The following is a 16,898-nucleotide window of genomic DNA, read 5'->3' on the forward strand; positions in this document are numbered from 1 at the left end:
CCCAGAACGAGATCCTGCATTGTTTCAGGCGCTACTATGCGGAACTCTATAAGGGCAAACTACTACCTGGCGACCCTGCCTTCGATGGTTTTCTGGAGGGTGTGAACCCACCACAATTAGAGCAGGACCAGGCGATAGAAATAGGTAGAGACATAGAGCTAGAGGAGATCCGAGGGGCCATTAAACGTATGGCCCGCAACAAAACCCCAGGGCTGGATGGACTCCCCATAGAATTTTATGGGAAATATGTTGACCTGCTGGCACCCAAACTTCAAGAAGTTTACAAAGAGGCCAGGGAGACGGGGCGGCTCCCCCAATCAATTCGGGAAGCGTTGGTGATCCCTCTGTTGAAATCATGGAGAGAAATTGGAGACACGGCTTCCTATAGACCACTATCGATGTTAACAACTGACTATAAGAAACTGAGCAGTATATTAGCGACCCGGCTGCTAAAATACATGACCACGCTAGTACACGAGGATCAGGCTGGCTTCATCCCAACGTGGAACATGACCGCAAATATTAGGCGATTAGTGCGCATTCTAGAGGAATACCATCCTGAGGCGCGGTAGATATAGAGAAAGCATTCGACAGCCTAGAGTGGGAGTATCTGTATAAAGCTATGGGGTGGTTTGGCCTGGGCGACGGCTATCTACAGTGGACTAAAGTCTTGTATACATCGGCGCTATCCAGGTTGAAAGTGGGTGCGCTGATATCTTCGCAATATTCGGTAGAACGGGGGACGAGGCAGGGTTGCTCGCTATCCCCATTGCTATTCGCCTTAGCAGTAGAGCCCCTCGCGATCAAGATTCGCACAGGAGCCCATTATGGGGGACTTGCGGGCAGAGCTGGACAACAACACGTATCGCTATATGCGGACAACATGCTTCTTTTTCTTGAGGATGCTGACAACGCATTCATGGGAGCCGAGGCCTTGCTCTCCCGTTTTGGGACTATCTCGGGCCTGAGGGTCAATTGGTCCAAGACGTGTATGTTCCCGGTGAGAAGAGGAGTACCCCATCCCGCTACGATCCGAGCAGTGAGCCCACCCGTTTAAAATACTTGGGAGTATATCTTTATCACGCACCGACAGATATGCTGGAGGGCAACGTGGGTCGCGCGGTGAGAACGCTGAAGGGCAGCATGACCTTTTGGTCCACTCTCCCACTATCGGTGATGGGCCGCATTGCCCTGCTAAAAATGATAGCGCTCCCCTGTTTCCTATATTATTTTCGGACACTGCCAGTGTGGATACCGAGCTCCATGTTTAAAACACTGAAATCACTCATAATATCCTTTCTTTGGGGTGTAGGCAGACGGAGGGTTGCGCAGGCGACGCTTATACGGCCTAAAACAGAGGGCGGGTTGGCAGTCCCTGACTTGGAGTTGTACTATCTGGAGGCCCAGTTACAGATCTTTACACAGGAAGTGGCACGGGAATTTAGGGGACCGGATCATAAGAGAGGCACAGGAATGCAGCGCCATGTCCTATCTTTCATAAAGCTGCAACAGAAGTTAGATCTTAAGGAACTCCTGAAAGAGGAAAAAACACTCAAGCTCTGTTGGAATCGCTCCCAACGCAGAGTGGGAGTGCTACACCCGTACGCACCTGAGATCCCGCTAGGCATGATGACGGCGTTGCCACACGGGGGTGATTGGTCGCAGTTGCAGGTTTGGGAGGAAGCGGGACTCCAGATGATAGGGGTCCTATATGAGGCGGCACTATGTTGCCCTAACAGATGATACTAGAGCGGTTTGACTTGCCGAGAGGAGGTTTCCTGTTGCATGCGGCGATGGTGAGAGCGATACAGGCGCACTGGCGGGAGGGGCTGATAGAACCTAAAACGTCACTGGCCTGTCAATATACTATGATGGCGGCGGGGACGTTCAAGGCGGTTACCTGCTTGTACTCCAGGATGCTCAATGAAGGGTTGGCTCCCTTGGAGACATTAAAAGGCAAATGGGAGATAGATCTAGGGAAACCCATTCCCGAAGCTGCCTGGGCACAGATAGTGAGGAGGGCCTGGAAGAGCTCGAGAAATGTACAGTTTCAACTAATACACTCTATATTCTGCACAGAGCATACCTGACACCAGGGAAAATTCAGAAATACTTTAGGGTGGCTGAGGCAGCCTGTCCTAGATGCACGAAAGCTGTGGCGGAAATCGAACATATGTTATGGTCCTGCCCTATGTTGAACAGTTACTGGGAGGAAGTGGGAAATACCCTGAACGCGATTACAGAGAGGGGATTTGAGATGGATATGGCCATCAGCATACTACACTGGTTCCCCCACACATCCAAGAACAAGATCACAAGCAAGTTCATGGACATGGGTCTCATTTTAGCAAAGCAAGAAATTACGAGGCGTTGAAAAGCAGCAGCAGGACCCAGCTATATTCGGTGGAAGAGCGAGTTCTTAAAATGGGCCGCCAGCGAGAGCGCATTGCGAAATCAGATGGCGCGTAGCGAAAAAAAAATAAGATCAGTAGAGCCTGGAATAAGTTGGAAGGGAGAGATCTGGAGGAACTCCTAGTGGCATCTAAAGAGGAATTCCCACTAGAGGTGGAGGAAGCGGCGCTAGCATATACGAATTGGCTGGAACAAGCTTGTGGGACCCTAGCGCCAGTTAACCCCTTGCGTGCGGGGCGTATTCCCCGCCTGTGCTGACTCCGCCTTGCGCGGGCGGAGTCATGACGGAACGGTTCCGTCATCAGCACAGCTCAACCGACGCTGATGACGGAACCGTTCCGTCATCAGCATGGAAGGGGTTAATAGAGGCCGTTCGCAAAGAGAGACCCCATCAGCTCCCTGGTTCTCGGAGGACCTCAGACTGGCAAAAATAGGGTGTAAAAAGCTAGAGCAGGAATGGCGGAAAGGCTACAAGGAAGTGGACAAGATGATCCTAAAAAACAGTCTTCTTGAATATAAGAAGTTGATTGCTGAAGCAAAATGAAAGCACTTTACTAATCGTATTAATCAGGCCAGTAACTGTTCTAAAGAACTATTCAGAACTCTCTCCAGTCTTGTTGCTCCTAAAGTGGAAGGGCCATTGGCCAGCTAAGATCTATGCGAGGCCTTGGCTAAATTTTTAGGCTTAAAGTAGAGACTGTTTTTAATGTGTTTCTGGGTTTAACGAGGAGGTGTCCTCTAGCACACAATCAGAATCCTGAAGGGGACGATTATCGGGAAGACACGTTAGAGAAGTTTTCATCTGTAAGCATGGAAGAGACCAAAAAGATGCTTTGCGGATTAAAATCAGGGTCATCATATAACCCTTGTCCGGTAATCGTAGCCAAGTTGGCACCTTTACCTATTGCCGCAGCATTATCAACAATCTTCAACAACATGTTCACAACCGGACAGTTCCCGGCATGTTGGAAAAGGGCATCAATCCTTCCATTGCTGAAAAAACCAAATCTAGATACAATGGATCCCAACAACTATCGTCCCATCTCCAGGCTCCCACTCCCAGCTAAACTTATTGAAAAAATGATGACCCACCAACTCGGTGAGTTTCTGGGGACAACCCGGGCCCTGGACCCCTCCCAACACGGGTTCAGAGTGGGTCACAGCACGGAGTCTGCCCTACTAAAGGCAACTGAGGAAATTAGAGGAGTAATGGACCTGGGGGGTAGACTACACTGGTCCTTTTGGACCTTTCCGCAGCCTTCGATACTGTGCACCATGGCATTCTGATGCACCGGTTGAAGGACTGTGATGTGCAGGGGAAAGCAGGGGATCTCTTGAAGGCGTTTCTGACTAATAGGGAACAGAGTGTGGCAATGGGAGAGTATGTATCTAAACCTTTCACTCTACATTGTGGAGTCCCTCCGAGCTCCTCCCTAATCCCCACCCTGTTCAATATATATGTCACCTCCCTGGCCCGATTATTAAGTCCTTCGGCTTTAAGTTGACCTCCCATGCAGACGATATTCAAATTGTGGTATCAGTGCTGCCAGGAAGGGAAAAGGGAGTGGCCTTACAATTCCAGGAATGCATGTTGGCGGTGGGGAGGTGGATGGGCGAAAACTGTCTGAAACTGAACACAGCTAAAACCGAGGTCATTGTATTTGGGATAAGTAATGACTTTTGGAGTCCGCAATGGTGGCCAGAAGAGATGGGAGCACCCCCCTTCCTGTGGCAATGGCGAAGAACTTATGGGTTCTAATAGATGACCAACTCACATTCAGGCCCCAGGTCAGTGCCCTAACATCCTCTATTTATTTTCTTCTGAAAATGCTGCGGAAGATCCTCCCTTCCTCCCTGAAAGCAGTAAAAAGACAGTTGTTACGGCCCTGGTCTTACCCCAGCTGGATTACTGTAATAGCCTTCAGCTAAATGCCCAACAGGGGCTTCTTAATAAGTTGCAGGTGCTGCAAAATGCAGCAGACAGACTCCTGACGGGCATTCCGAAGTATGCTTCTGTGTCGTGCAAACTCAAGAAATTACACTGGCTTCCGATGAGGAAGCGGATTGCTTTTAAGTTCTTGTGTTTGGTCTTTAAGGCCCTCCAAGGCACCGGTCCGGCCTGTCTGAAAGATCATTTTCAATGGTATAATCCCCCCCGACAGTTAAGATCATCGAGTTTGCGAATGGTCACTGTGCCCCGCATAAAGAAAGCGCGGTGGGGGGGTAGGAGTTTTGTGCTTGGAGATTATAAGGCTTGGAATGCCTTGCCCTTTGCTTTGAGAAACATAACTGATCTTATGACATTCAGGAAGGGCATCAAGACCTGGTTGTTTACACAGTAATTCCCCTTGGTGCATTTCCCTCTGGAGTATTTCATTAGCGCCAGGACACCTCCGGGTAACAGTGCGCTCTATAAATGTCTACATAAATAAATAAATAAATAATTGAGAAAGAGTTGGAGGCTGCAACAGCATGGGAGATGTTAGTGCAGGCTTTGCGAGATAATGGGCTGCAGGATGGGGGAGCGGAAGACGCAGAGGGCAGAGAATAACCCAAGAGCATGACAGGTACATACTAAAATATCATATATGGTGACTCCAACGCAACCTACACAAGGGGTATAGAACAGGCTATGCACATCGGTGATGGGATGGGCTAGGGAGAGGAGGGCACATGTTTTGATAGCGGGGAGTTGAGGGTTTAAACTTTGAAGGGACGTTATTTTCATTTGGTGAATTGAATGTATGGAGATGACATATAATTATACTGGATGTGGGTCAGTGGGCGGGGCAGCCGCTTGACTCTAAGAAATTGATATGATAATAGTAACGTGAAATGTAATGCTGGTTTTTTTGTTGTATTTTTTTGTTGCACAAAAACCAATAAACTATGTCTTTAAAAAAATAGCTACCTCAGAGCATGCACTTATATCAGTAAAACTACGTACACCTATAAGCCCCACCACAGGAACAGCTGTAGACATATATGGGCTGATAGCAGGCAGGAAGGTTAGAGAAAGGATACAAACTACCACTGGGCAATAAATGGCAGACAACAACAGAGATAATGTTAGCATGAAAACCCTGCGGGACGCACTGAAAGCTGTTGTGTGAGGGTTAACAAGGATGGGGGAATAAATAGGAGCTGCAGCTGGTGCAGAGTTTTAGATATGGATAAAGCACATTATGCCCTGTTATGAATGAAGCAACACTATTATAGTGGTTAAACGAAGTTGCTGGGTAGTAAACTCACAGCCAATGTGATGCACAATAGTATTAGAAGTTAGAAAACCCTCTGGGGACATGGTCTGAGATCACCAAAGCATAGCAAATGCCTTTAAGGAGTTCTGTTCAAGACTTGCGTATACCTGGACTCTGTTGGGATACAGAACCTTTACACCGTTCAAGCCAAAACCGTAGTATTGCAAATTTGGTTGGAAAAGGAGAATGCAGTATCGCCAGGCTCAAAAGCAATAAAGCAACCCACCCCAATGGGTTCACACAAACACCCTACTAGACATTCCGTAATGGCCTAGTCCCAGTATTAGCACAAATGTTCAATTAATTTATTGAATCAATGTTGTGGGTCAAGATTTCAGTTACACCCAAGCCAGGCATCGATCACTCCTTGTGTACATCCTACAGGCTGATCTTATTGTTAAATGTAAACACAACGTTGTTGACCACAGTACTGGCAACTATTTGTGGGCCATACATGCTGAGCCTAATCAATCCTGTTCAAACAGAATTCTACCTGGGAAGAATGTGGAGATGAGACCTTCTGGCATCCATAACCTCTTAACTCTTAGTACCAACCCTTGGAGTCCATCTTCAAAGTTGCATGTGGATGACCTCCTTCATTAACTCTTACCACTTCCACCCTTTAAAAGCCACAAGTTTGAGCCCATTCTACAAACAGGACCAGTAGCAATTCTAAGGTACCAATCAAACTGGATTACTGCTACAGTGTCCTAATTAGCCTTTAGAACCATTTCTTCTTACCCGTGAGAGTGTATAAAACATGGGTCTCCAACAAGTAGATCGGGAACTACATGTAGCCCACCAACATCCTAGAAGTAGCTCTCAGAGATGAAGCCAATATTAAAAATGTCAGTACTGCTCATCTCAGCACCCTTAGAGTGGCAGCCAACCAAGCCAATGGCTACCGGACAAGCACACACTGTGTCGGCCTACTGAGCAGTCAGTATGTAAATCTGTCTCCACTCTCAATCTAGCAAAGTCACAAGACGTTTTCTCATGTTGTATGCACTTCTCTATCGGTCATACTATCTGGGCGACCAGTGAGCCAGGAAACAAGAGTGCCAGCAGTAGCCAGAGCAGAGTCACTGAAGTTTTGGACTACAGAAGCCAGAGTAAAAAATTTAACTTATTTAGGTATGTGCCTGAGTGCATGTGTGTCTGGCTATTTATCCCCGTCTAATAACCTATATGAGCCCCTAGAAGCTATACCCGGTATCAGGGACCACTACAATTATACATTGCCCTCTATCATAAGGGGTTCATCTCTGGTACAATTGACTCAAATAATGTATTTAAACATATTTGTTAAGCTCAACCATCATTCATTAGCAGAATATCTAGGCGATATTTTGGATCGACTGTCACTTATTGGGTGCAAACATTATTGGGTAAACAGCCAAGTTTTCATTGATTTCCTGGAAATTCTGAAGATGTTGTTTGCTTTGCATGTAAAGAGGGCAAGGGTTACAGAATTTAAAGCCTGTCACAGATAGGACTGCTTCCCCCTTTGTCAAGTTTTTTTCCAGTTTTTCGGGACTACAAATTAAAATGTACTCAATGGCGTGAGGGAATGTAAGGGCTGAGGTTTCTGTTGTTTATGTGCACAGAAAGGGTGATTGTTTCCTTGGTTTTTTTTGCAGTACACATCCTACCTTTAATTGGATTCTTTTAGCTGCTAATAGGCTATATTTTGAGACATGGTCTGATGTTTTCAGATGAAAGATTAGTCTAATAATGTTTTTTGAATGTATTGGAGATGCGCAATGCATTTCTTCAAATACTAAAATGAAATGTTTTTCCATCATCAAACTTAGCTGGTATGCAGGGATTGGCCACCATGACTTAATGTGGAAAAGGCAAGAATGGGACTATTCTTCTAAATTATTTCAGGTGGCCAAAGCACAACATGGTTACATTGGTGATTTGGAAATCTAGTGTTAACTGAGAGTCAAGGATTAAGTCTTAGTTCCATACACTAGTTTCTGGCCAAAGTGAATATGATCTTTTAGACACCTTGTGGAAACTGGGGGAATGTATCTTTTTGATGGGTTCAGTTTTATAAAGTTGTGGTCATCCAGTCTCTAGTAGTGGAGAGTACATCAGATAACTAAGTTAGTTATCTAAAAAATAATATGCATGTCACCAGAAGATGCTCTGTATTCCCACTCAATTGACTTTCCGCTCTATGGTTGCATGAAGAACCCTTTTCACCAACATTTTATTTATGTCTGTGTAATGTTCTGCTGATAGGCAACTCACACTAGACACACCCCAGTGTTGAAGTTGACCTCAATGGAAAAGTTGGGCAAAGTTGCTGCTTCCTTAACCATTACTGACTTGCTGTATTGCAGTTGAATAAAGGTTTGGAGTAATTATGACTGCCCTGTTTTATATGGTTAATGGGTAAAAGAGATTATTTGCAGGATTGACCTTGAGGCAATAGACATACTTTGGGCTCACCCCTTTCTGGGAGTCCTAAATTACCCACATTGTTGTGCTTTTGGAGGTATCTGTCACAAATTCTCCTGGTCCATGGCACTGTACTTCAAATCTGGTATTTCTTACAAAATAAAGGCTATGATTTGGAAGAGCATATGTCACACATGCATCGGGGCTACAGCTTTTGGTTCCTGCATAAGCAGTATCTGGCAATGCAAGCGACTGAAGACAGGGGACATTTTTGTGAGGTACACATCCGGAAAGTACAGTACATCAACTACTTAAATAGCATCTTGTTATTAGGGACAATGACCTGGAACAGCAAACCTACAGAATTACAATACCAAACATACAACAGTGCTACAAGACGAGAAGTAGATCTGAAACCACAAATAAACGCACATGTGCAAAGTAGGATTCCGCACAAACCATAATCACTGAACATAGATGTTGTGCAGGTGAGAGGAGCGCTGCGTGGAAGCAAGAGGCCCGAAGATAATATGTGGCTCCCACTTCAACGTAACCAGTTGTATACAGCCCTTTGTGTGGAGACAGGACACATTGCCTATTCATGTGTAAGTATGGCTGTGCCCAGCTCCTCCTTCCCATCCTGCCAGTGATGGTCCATCCAGTCACACCTAAGCTTCCCATTGTGTGCGGCTGTCTAGGAGGAATGCACAAAGCCCAACTGTATGCTATACCCAGTCATGCAACCAGAGACCGGCTTGAAGGACCAAGTGGTTAAGGCAAGAAAATGGCAGCTTTCTAAAAGTAGCGTTTTCAGAATGGCAATTTAAAATCCCACTTCACTATAAATGAGGGTTTTAAAATGTGATTCACAAGACATGAAACATGAACTTGTGTATCTCTTTCCATTCGGATATTACACTGATTAAATGTAATAATGCAACTCTAATGTTATTCTATGGGAGAGGTGGGCCTTGCAGTAATGAAAAATGAATTTAAGTGTTTTTCACTAACAGGACATCTAACACTTTAAAGGACGTCTTGCTTTTTAGATAAATTGCACCCTGCCCTCTCGCTGGGCTGTCCAGGGCCTACACTAGGGGTGGTTTACATGTATTTAAAAGTAAGGTTTGGGCCTGGCTAAAGGTTTATTTTTCCAGGTCTAAAAGGCAGTTTAAACTGCACACACAGGCTCTGCAACAGCAGGCCTGATACATGTTTAAAGGGCTACTTAGGTGGGTAGCCCAATCAATGCTGGAGACCCACTAGTAGCATTTAATTTACAGGCCCTGGGCACATGTAGTGCCACTTCTTCTAGGAACTTAGAAGTAAATTAAATATGCTAAATCCATATAAGCTGATTCCACCATGTTTAAAGTAGAGAACACAAGCCCTTTAGCACTGGCTACCAGTGGTAAATTGAACAGAGCCCTAAAGCAAACAAAAACAAATTCAGCAAAAAGTCTGGGGATGCCCTTGCAGAAAGGACCAAGTCCAACACCAGTCAACTGTAAAATGTTCAGAGATCCTTCATATAGTAGCTCATAATATACAGAAAGTTGTTTTTATACACATCTCATTCCTCGCAATCCAATAGGCAACCGATTAGAAAAAAATCAATACACAGGACACTACATTGATGGATAGTTGATGTTTCAGAAACATATATAACTAGTGTCTACTCTAACCTAATGCATCAAAACTGTGATGCCATGAATGTGTGGCACGGTGTCATCTACTAGACAACACGCTAAGTAATGATTACTTATTAACTAAACTTCATGTGTTCCACATTGCCTTGGTAACTGTATGCTTCCACCTTTGATATTCTTAACATTATTGTATACTAAGTTCCCTGTCGGGCACCACAAGTACTCATTTATAAAACAAAAAAAGTAAGTATTCTCACATTATGTTTGCAACCATGATCTTCTTGTTTTAATCCTTTAAATTCATTTGGTGGTTCCTCGACCTAGGGAAGACAGTAATGCACCATTATGAATTGTTTGCTGAAATAGGAAGACTTCATAAGTGTCCTGTAACTTTGAAAAATCGACATTCATTTTTGAAGGCGGCCAATAACACCAGCATTGTTTAAATATCTGATAAAAAAGGAAGTGGAAGGCAAATCATATATTCAGTACACACAAGAGCCTGTATATAGTTCACCTGGTAGCCCTGATTAACAATATTCTTTGGACATCTACAGCTCACTTCGAGGAACAAAAGGTGTCATCTGTGAGAGGCATATCCTGACTCAGAGAAGAAGTAACTGGGGATATATATGCTTATAAATGGTGGGAGATCTTTAAGAGGAGAGGACATTTCTCACTACAACTGAAAATACAATATCATATTTCTTTAAAGTTTGAATGAAGGTATAGGTTGAATTTTCTTGGAGATGATTGATTAAAAATCTCAATTTTGCATAATTATGGTTACTGAGCACTATTAAAGAAAATATGAGCCCTTTAACTTGTTCTCATTGTAAATAGTATTGCATAACAAAATAAACAAATTGTGAAAGTAGGTGATGTACATATGGAACACTTGCATGTGGATGTCTGAATTTTCCAACAAATACACAATTCCAAAGGGGGCTGTTAGACATTTATAGAGAAAAGTAAATTATTGAAATCACTAAGATAGACAAATGCAATCCCAAAACAATTGATAAAAATGTGCAACATTATTAGAAAAGAAGGAATGAGTGAGATTAGATCTTATTAATATTCTGGGCAAACAATTATGTTGAAAATAATATAATATGTCACAGGTTACAACCTATCATGAAGTTAAAGCAACATATGGGACAAAACAAATAATCATGTGTTAAAGATAAACCCCACTAAACATTAACATCTACTTAGGTTTTCAGAACTACCAAAATAGGAATTTCGTCCAACGAAAAGCATAACATGTAAACTCTTAGCATTCATATTTATTGTAGATATCATGACAACATGACTAGATTAACTAACGGGGTAGCAAGCACAGCTTATGTTTAAGATGACTGATTCTTTGGAGCATGTAACACATTCTCAGTAAAAGGCAGGCCACCTCTCGATGCCAAAAATAAAACATTGCTTAAAAGGCAGTCAATGCATTTTATAACAATATGCTAGATAAAAATCAGTTGTTATCCACTGATTTCATAATACATGATCTCAAATAAAATAATACATTATATTGTCTAGAAAACAGAACTGAAAAAAACTGCAGAAACATAGAAGTAGGAATTGTATGCCAGTATAATTTTAAATTTAAAAAGGGTAGCCTGTGTTGAAATATGAATCCACTGCGTTAATATCTTTTTGAAGCAAGTAATGTAGATTATCTCTCATAGAATGTCTAATTAGGACAAATGAACAAAACTAGGTAAGTTTTTACATTAGTAAGTACTTAAACTACTGTGGGGAGCTGGACCATATACTGCGCATGAAAATGAACTACGTTAGGGAAGTGACTGATCAATGTCAGGTCTAGGACCATCATAGCAAAGCAAAAAAGTTGGTGGAAGGATCCCCTGGTAACTTTCACAGGGAGGGGAGTAAATGTTACAGAGAATTAGGCCCTGCGATTTTTAGGGAAAAAATTCCAGTTGTTATTTTTAAGCGAGTTTGTGGGGAACTGGACCTATAGCAGGTCTCACAGGGCAGCTATTACCTCTAGATCTAGTGAAAATCTTGCGTTGTGTCACTATGCAATAAACAAAGAAAAATGTCTAACATATGCAGAAACAATTGATTAAAAAAAGTTTTTACACTTTATTGGATACCTCCCTTAAGGGTTACATTCTAAAATAAATAAAACACATCATTTATGATGTATATGTTCCTTTATGTTAAAAACAGACAAGTACAACAATTGACGCGGTGTTTCGGTGTAATTAAAATGGTTTCACCTTCATCAGGACATTGACATTAACTGCAATCTAAAAATTAGAAAACAATGGTTTAGAGATCTTTACTGTATATATGTGACACAATACCATAACTTGTTTTTAATAGCCTCTCATGTTAAGCAAGATGTAATGTTTTTTTATAAAACAAACCCCACGATTTGTATGACCCCACTCTACTCGCAGTTCTATTTGAGATGACTGAAACAGTCTGAGAAAAACACATGCATAAGGTGGTCAATCTTATTTGTTGCACCTCTTCCGAATAGGTAAATACCTTCAACTGAAGATTTGTTTTATCAGACTTTATAGTTTTGTTTTGATGAGGTACCGCTAGGGCTTCACTATTGTATTTTCCTCTTGCGGGCTCACAGGTTTATCCTCTTGGGGACTGAACCGGTTTAATATCTAAGGAGAGAACACTGAATGTAATAACTACAATTGGTTCTCAATTGATAAAATCGATTTGTTATTAAAGGGCGCTTTTTTACCAAACACTTTTCTCTCCTTAGATATTAAACCGGTTCAGTCCCCAAGAGGATAAACCTGTGAGCCCGCAAGAGTAAAATACAATAGTGAAGCCCTAGCGGTACCTCATCAAAACCGAACTATAAAATCGGATAAAACAAATCTTCAGTTGAAGGTATTTACTATTCGGAAGTGGTGCAACAAATAAGATTGACCACCTTATGCATGTGTTTTTCTCAGACTGTTTCAGTCATCTCAAATAGAACTGCGAGTAGAGTGGGGTCATACAAATCGTGGCATTTGTTTTATAAAAAAACATTAAATCTTGCTTAACATGAGAGGCTATTAAAAACAAGTTATGGTATTGTGTCACATATATACAGTAAAGATCTCTAAACCATTGTTTTCTAATTTTTAGAGAGCAGTTAATGCCAATGTCCTGATGAAGGTGAAGTCATTTTAATTACACCGAAACGCAGCGTCGACTGTTGTTCTTGTCTGTTTTTAACATAAAGGAACATATACATCATAAATGATGTGTTTTATTTATTTTAGAATGTAACCCTTAAGGGAGGTATCCAATAAAGTGTAAAAACTTGTTTTAATCAATTGTTTCTGCATATGTTTGACATTTTTCTTTGTTTATTGCATAGTGACACAACGCAAGATTTTCACTAGATCTAGAGGTAATAGCTGCCCTCTGAGACCTGCTATAGGTCCATTTCCCCCACAAACTCGCTTAAAAATAACAACTGGAATTTTTTCCTTACAAATCGCAGGGCCTAATTCTCTGTAACTAGGACCATCATATACATCCATCTGGACACTAAACTTCTTAGTATCTGGAAGTGACAAAGGTGATGTGTCACTGTTTTAGAAAACTCTTTATAAGTAACTAATTAGAAATGTGTTCCAATATTAAATACACACTATTTTCTAGGTTTTGCAAATATTTTACCCTGCACATGTTTGCACTTTTCGTAGTCTACTTATGTTGTTTGGATACCACTCATGGTTTGCTTTTTGATGTAATGTTTAGTCTCTGTTACCTCCTCACATGTTTAATGCCGGTTTTACTGTCATATATGTACTATTTAACAATGTTTCCTTTGTTAAATGTTTATTACAAGTCAGCAGATGTGCTAGTTATTCCAATGTTTCAAACAGATATAGCAACCTTGGGAGTTTTCCAACACTAACATACATAAAGTAATGACAGCTATACAGATCATCAACCTCTAAATTTACATCAGAGGCTTTAACAACCTATTAACTTTCACATAAGAAAAGGCACAGTGATCCATTGCTCATGATAGCTGGAAGATGTGTTTGTCTTTTGCAAATTCATGCAGTACTACCTCGCAATCTTTAAATTAGAAAATAAGACTGCTGACCGTTTTCTTTAGTTTTTATGTTTTGAATAATTTTATTTTAGAATTATATTAGATTTATTCTGAACATGTTACAAATATGCATGATTCCTACCAACTAATTCTCAGAGTAATCCTAGACAGAAAACCAGGCCATTACCTTATAATGAAGTGGGCTCAAGTGCTTAAAACAGCCGAAGCAGGTATAAAATAGGCTCACAAAGATTGTCATCACCAAGACAAGTAATGTAAAGAGTGTTGTGGAGGATTTGAAACCTACAATGAAATGAAAACAAACGGTTTACAAAATATAACATTAATATTTGTCTTGTGGTTGAGGAATTGCTTTAGCACAATTAGAGCACAGATGAAACTTAGTTTTCAAGGTCCACACTCACATAACATCAAAGAGCACTCCACCCACCCCGTCCAAAAGCCTCAGGAGTGCACGATATAGGGGGCTTAAATAACTGAAATTTAAATAAGGTTATCCAGTAACATAATGCCTTCAGCAACTTGAGCATACAAATAAGACCCATTGTCTAAATTATTTCCCTGTGAAATAAGAAGAAGAAAAAAAAAAGAAAACTACAATTTGACAGTTAAACTGCTATCTATGCTAAGTCCTTGACACTGCCATCAACAGACCGGAAACAAGGTCTGTTTCTGGTCGAAGGAAGACCCGACTTGGCAGTTCAGGCTGGACTGTTCCCATGACAAATAGGGTCAAGACTGATTTGTATATGGCTGGGTCTGAACTGGGGTGGCAATGTGAACTAAAGAATGATTATGGATTCAACCCATATCTGTGACTGGGGGGCGAGTGTCTGAAATGTTTCAGCGCTCCGTCCATCCTCTCGTTGAGTTTGCTTTCTTTCCCTTGAGTTGGTAAGGTATGCCCAGAAGTGGGTCCCTTGTTCACTTTGCCACTGGGTTCAAGCTAGCCTGGCTGATGAGGGGTGTTACCTTGGATGTTTGTTTCCGGTCCAGGGAAGACATGACTTGGCAGTTCGGTCTGGACTGTTCCCATGAGGAACAGGCTCAAGACTGATTTGCATATAGTTGCGTCTGAACTGGGGTGTCAAAGCTAGCTAAAGAACGATGATGAATACAACCTAGATCTGTGGCTGGGGGTGAGTGTCTGAAAAGTTTCAGTGCTGTGGCCATCATCTCGTTGTGTTTGCTTTGTTTGCCCTAACTTGACTGGGTATGCCCAGACGTGGGTCCCTTACTCACTTTGCCACTAGATTTAAGCTAGCCTTTCTGATGAGGGGTGTTACCGCAAAACTGGTCCCTGGATGCTTGTTTGCAGCCCAGGGCGAGACCTGGCTTGGCAGTTCGGGCGAGACTGTTCCCATGAGAAACAGGGTCCAGACTGATTTGCATATGGCTGGGTCTGAACTAGGGTGGTGAAGTGAGCTAAAGAATGATGGATTCAACTCAGATCTGTGACTAGGGAGATTATCTGGAAAGTAGCAGTGCTCCGGCCATCATATTGTTGTGTTTGCTTTCTTAACACATTTAGACAGCAGCATATTTTCTTTTTTCTACTTGTATTCTTTAAATGTATCTTACATATGTTGAGTTTGTGTGTGTTTCAGAGGATGAATGCAAGAAAGAGTGAGTGGATGGAGGAATGGATGCATTGAGTGCAAAGACGAATGAGTGAGTGCATGTAGAAGCGTATTGAGTGTCTAAAGCCGTCAATTAACACAAAAGGTACGCTTATTCATAAGTCATTCTTACTGGTATTGGCAATGTGAGGGCCCGACAGCTAACTTGATAATGTTTTATAAAAACAATGACAAAACAAGCACTGAAAAGGCAAAATGTTTGCAGCCAACATCAAACCTACTGACGTTGCTAATGCTGGTTTCGTATTAAATCTCAATCTATCAAAAATGGTTTGGTATTTACATTGTTAATTCTTTAACTGAATTGCTAGTTGTCGGTTTTGTTACACTAAATAACACACACACACACGCACTAGTCTAGCTTGGCTCCCAAGCCAAGCTACCAAAGGTCAGCCAAGCGTACTTTCAAGGGAAACTATTTTACACTTCTGTGTCCTTCTTGTTAGGCAGGGTGGCAGCCAACTCACTGCTCAGATTAAGTTTGACTTATCTCCCCATATCCTACCTGTCAGCTTCTCTACAATACACCTTCTGGATATGGATTTTGTGCCATTTTTTCTAAAAATTCAATGAAACTGATATTCAAGGTAAATGTTTGACATTATCAATTAAAATGACCATAAGGGCGATGAACATGGTGTTATTTAATATGCTAAAATAACAGCTGCAACCAATTGTGGTAATCCTAAAGCACACATCACTTACCCATTCTGACAAGGGAGAAAAAATATAGCCAGGTGATGCAAAGGATGGGAGCAGCCAGAGCCTGGAGCACTGCACTAAAATGGATGTTTCGCTCCAACGTCGCAGGCAGGTAGGCATAGTAGATATTGTGGCGGTCCACCATGTGCTTCAGCAGTAAATACGTAAGGCCTACAGAAACAAGTCACACCTATAAGGATAAACTTCCATAAAATCTTAGCAAAATATTTGCACAGAACACAGTTTCAAAGAGAGATATTGAAATTTCTTGTGTGGCTCTACTTAGAAAATGAGAAACTGGCTGTACAAAAACTCAGAAAATAGCTGATCGGAGTTTCTCAGAGCCTCTCTGGCACTTACTGAAAAATTCTACTTGTACCCCTATTGAACATAGATAATAGGGTTCTAATTACAAGTACCTGTTTAATAAAACCAACTAACGTATTCAATATCTATGTTGCAATTACAACTCATTGGTAATAAAGTTACCCAAATGCAGGAACGTGTGGTGTCAATGGAGATGTTGAAAAGTGTTCTTAACCCCTTCTGTGCTGCGCGGATATTCCCCCGGTGCTGAACGTTCCATTGGGTCTATGGAACCATGACGGAACGGTTCCGTCATAAGCACAGGCCACCTTATGCTCATGACGGAACCGTTCCGTCATGAGCATGGAAGGGGTTAAATGTATCTGCATGGGGAATGATTCTGTGGAATGAGCTATTTTAATTCAGGGCTTCATCGCCA

The 16,898-nt window shown here is 41.9% G+C and overlaps 1 protein-coding gene across 1 annotated transcript in view; it reads right to left on the reverse strand.

Moving 5' to 3' along the window:
• LOC147706908 (mechanosensitive cation channel TMEM63A-like) overlaps positions 1–16,898 on the reverse strand; it is a 926,114-nt gene that overhangs the window by 14,802 nt on the left and 894,414 nt on the right. Inside the window, exons 20-22 of the mRNA XM_086926171.1 lie at positions 16,157–16,324; positions 13,978–14,093; positions 9,988–10,050 (exon numbers count right to left, since the gene is read on the reverse strand). Coding sequence (XP_086782297.1) covers positions 9,988–10,050; positions 13,978–14,093; positions 16,157–16,324 — 347 coding nt within the window. The remainder of the gene's footprint in view (positions 1–9,987; positions 10,051–13,977; positions 14,094–16,156; positions 16,325–16,898) is intronic.

This window comes from Lissotriton vulgaris, chromosome 6 (genome assembly GCF_964263255.1).
Source record: "Lissotriton vulgaris chromosome 6, aLisVul1.2, whole genome shotgun sequence".
In the NCBI taxonomy this organism is placed as follows: domain Eukaryota; kingdom Metazoa; phylum Chordata; class Amphibia; order Caudata; family Salamandridae; genus Lissotriton; species Lissotriton vulgaris.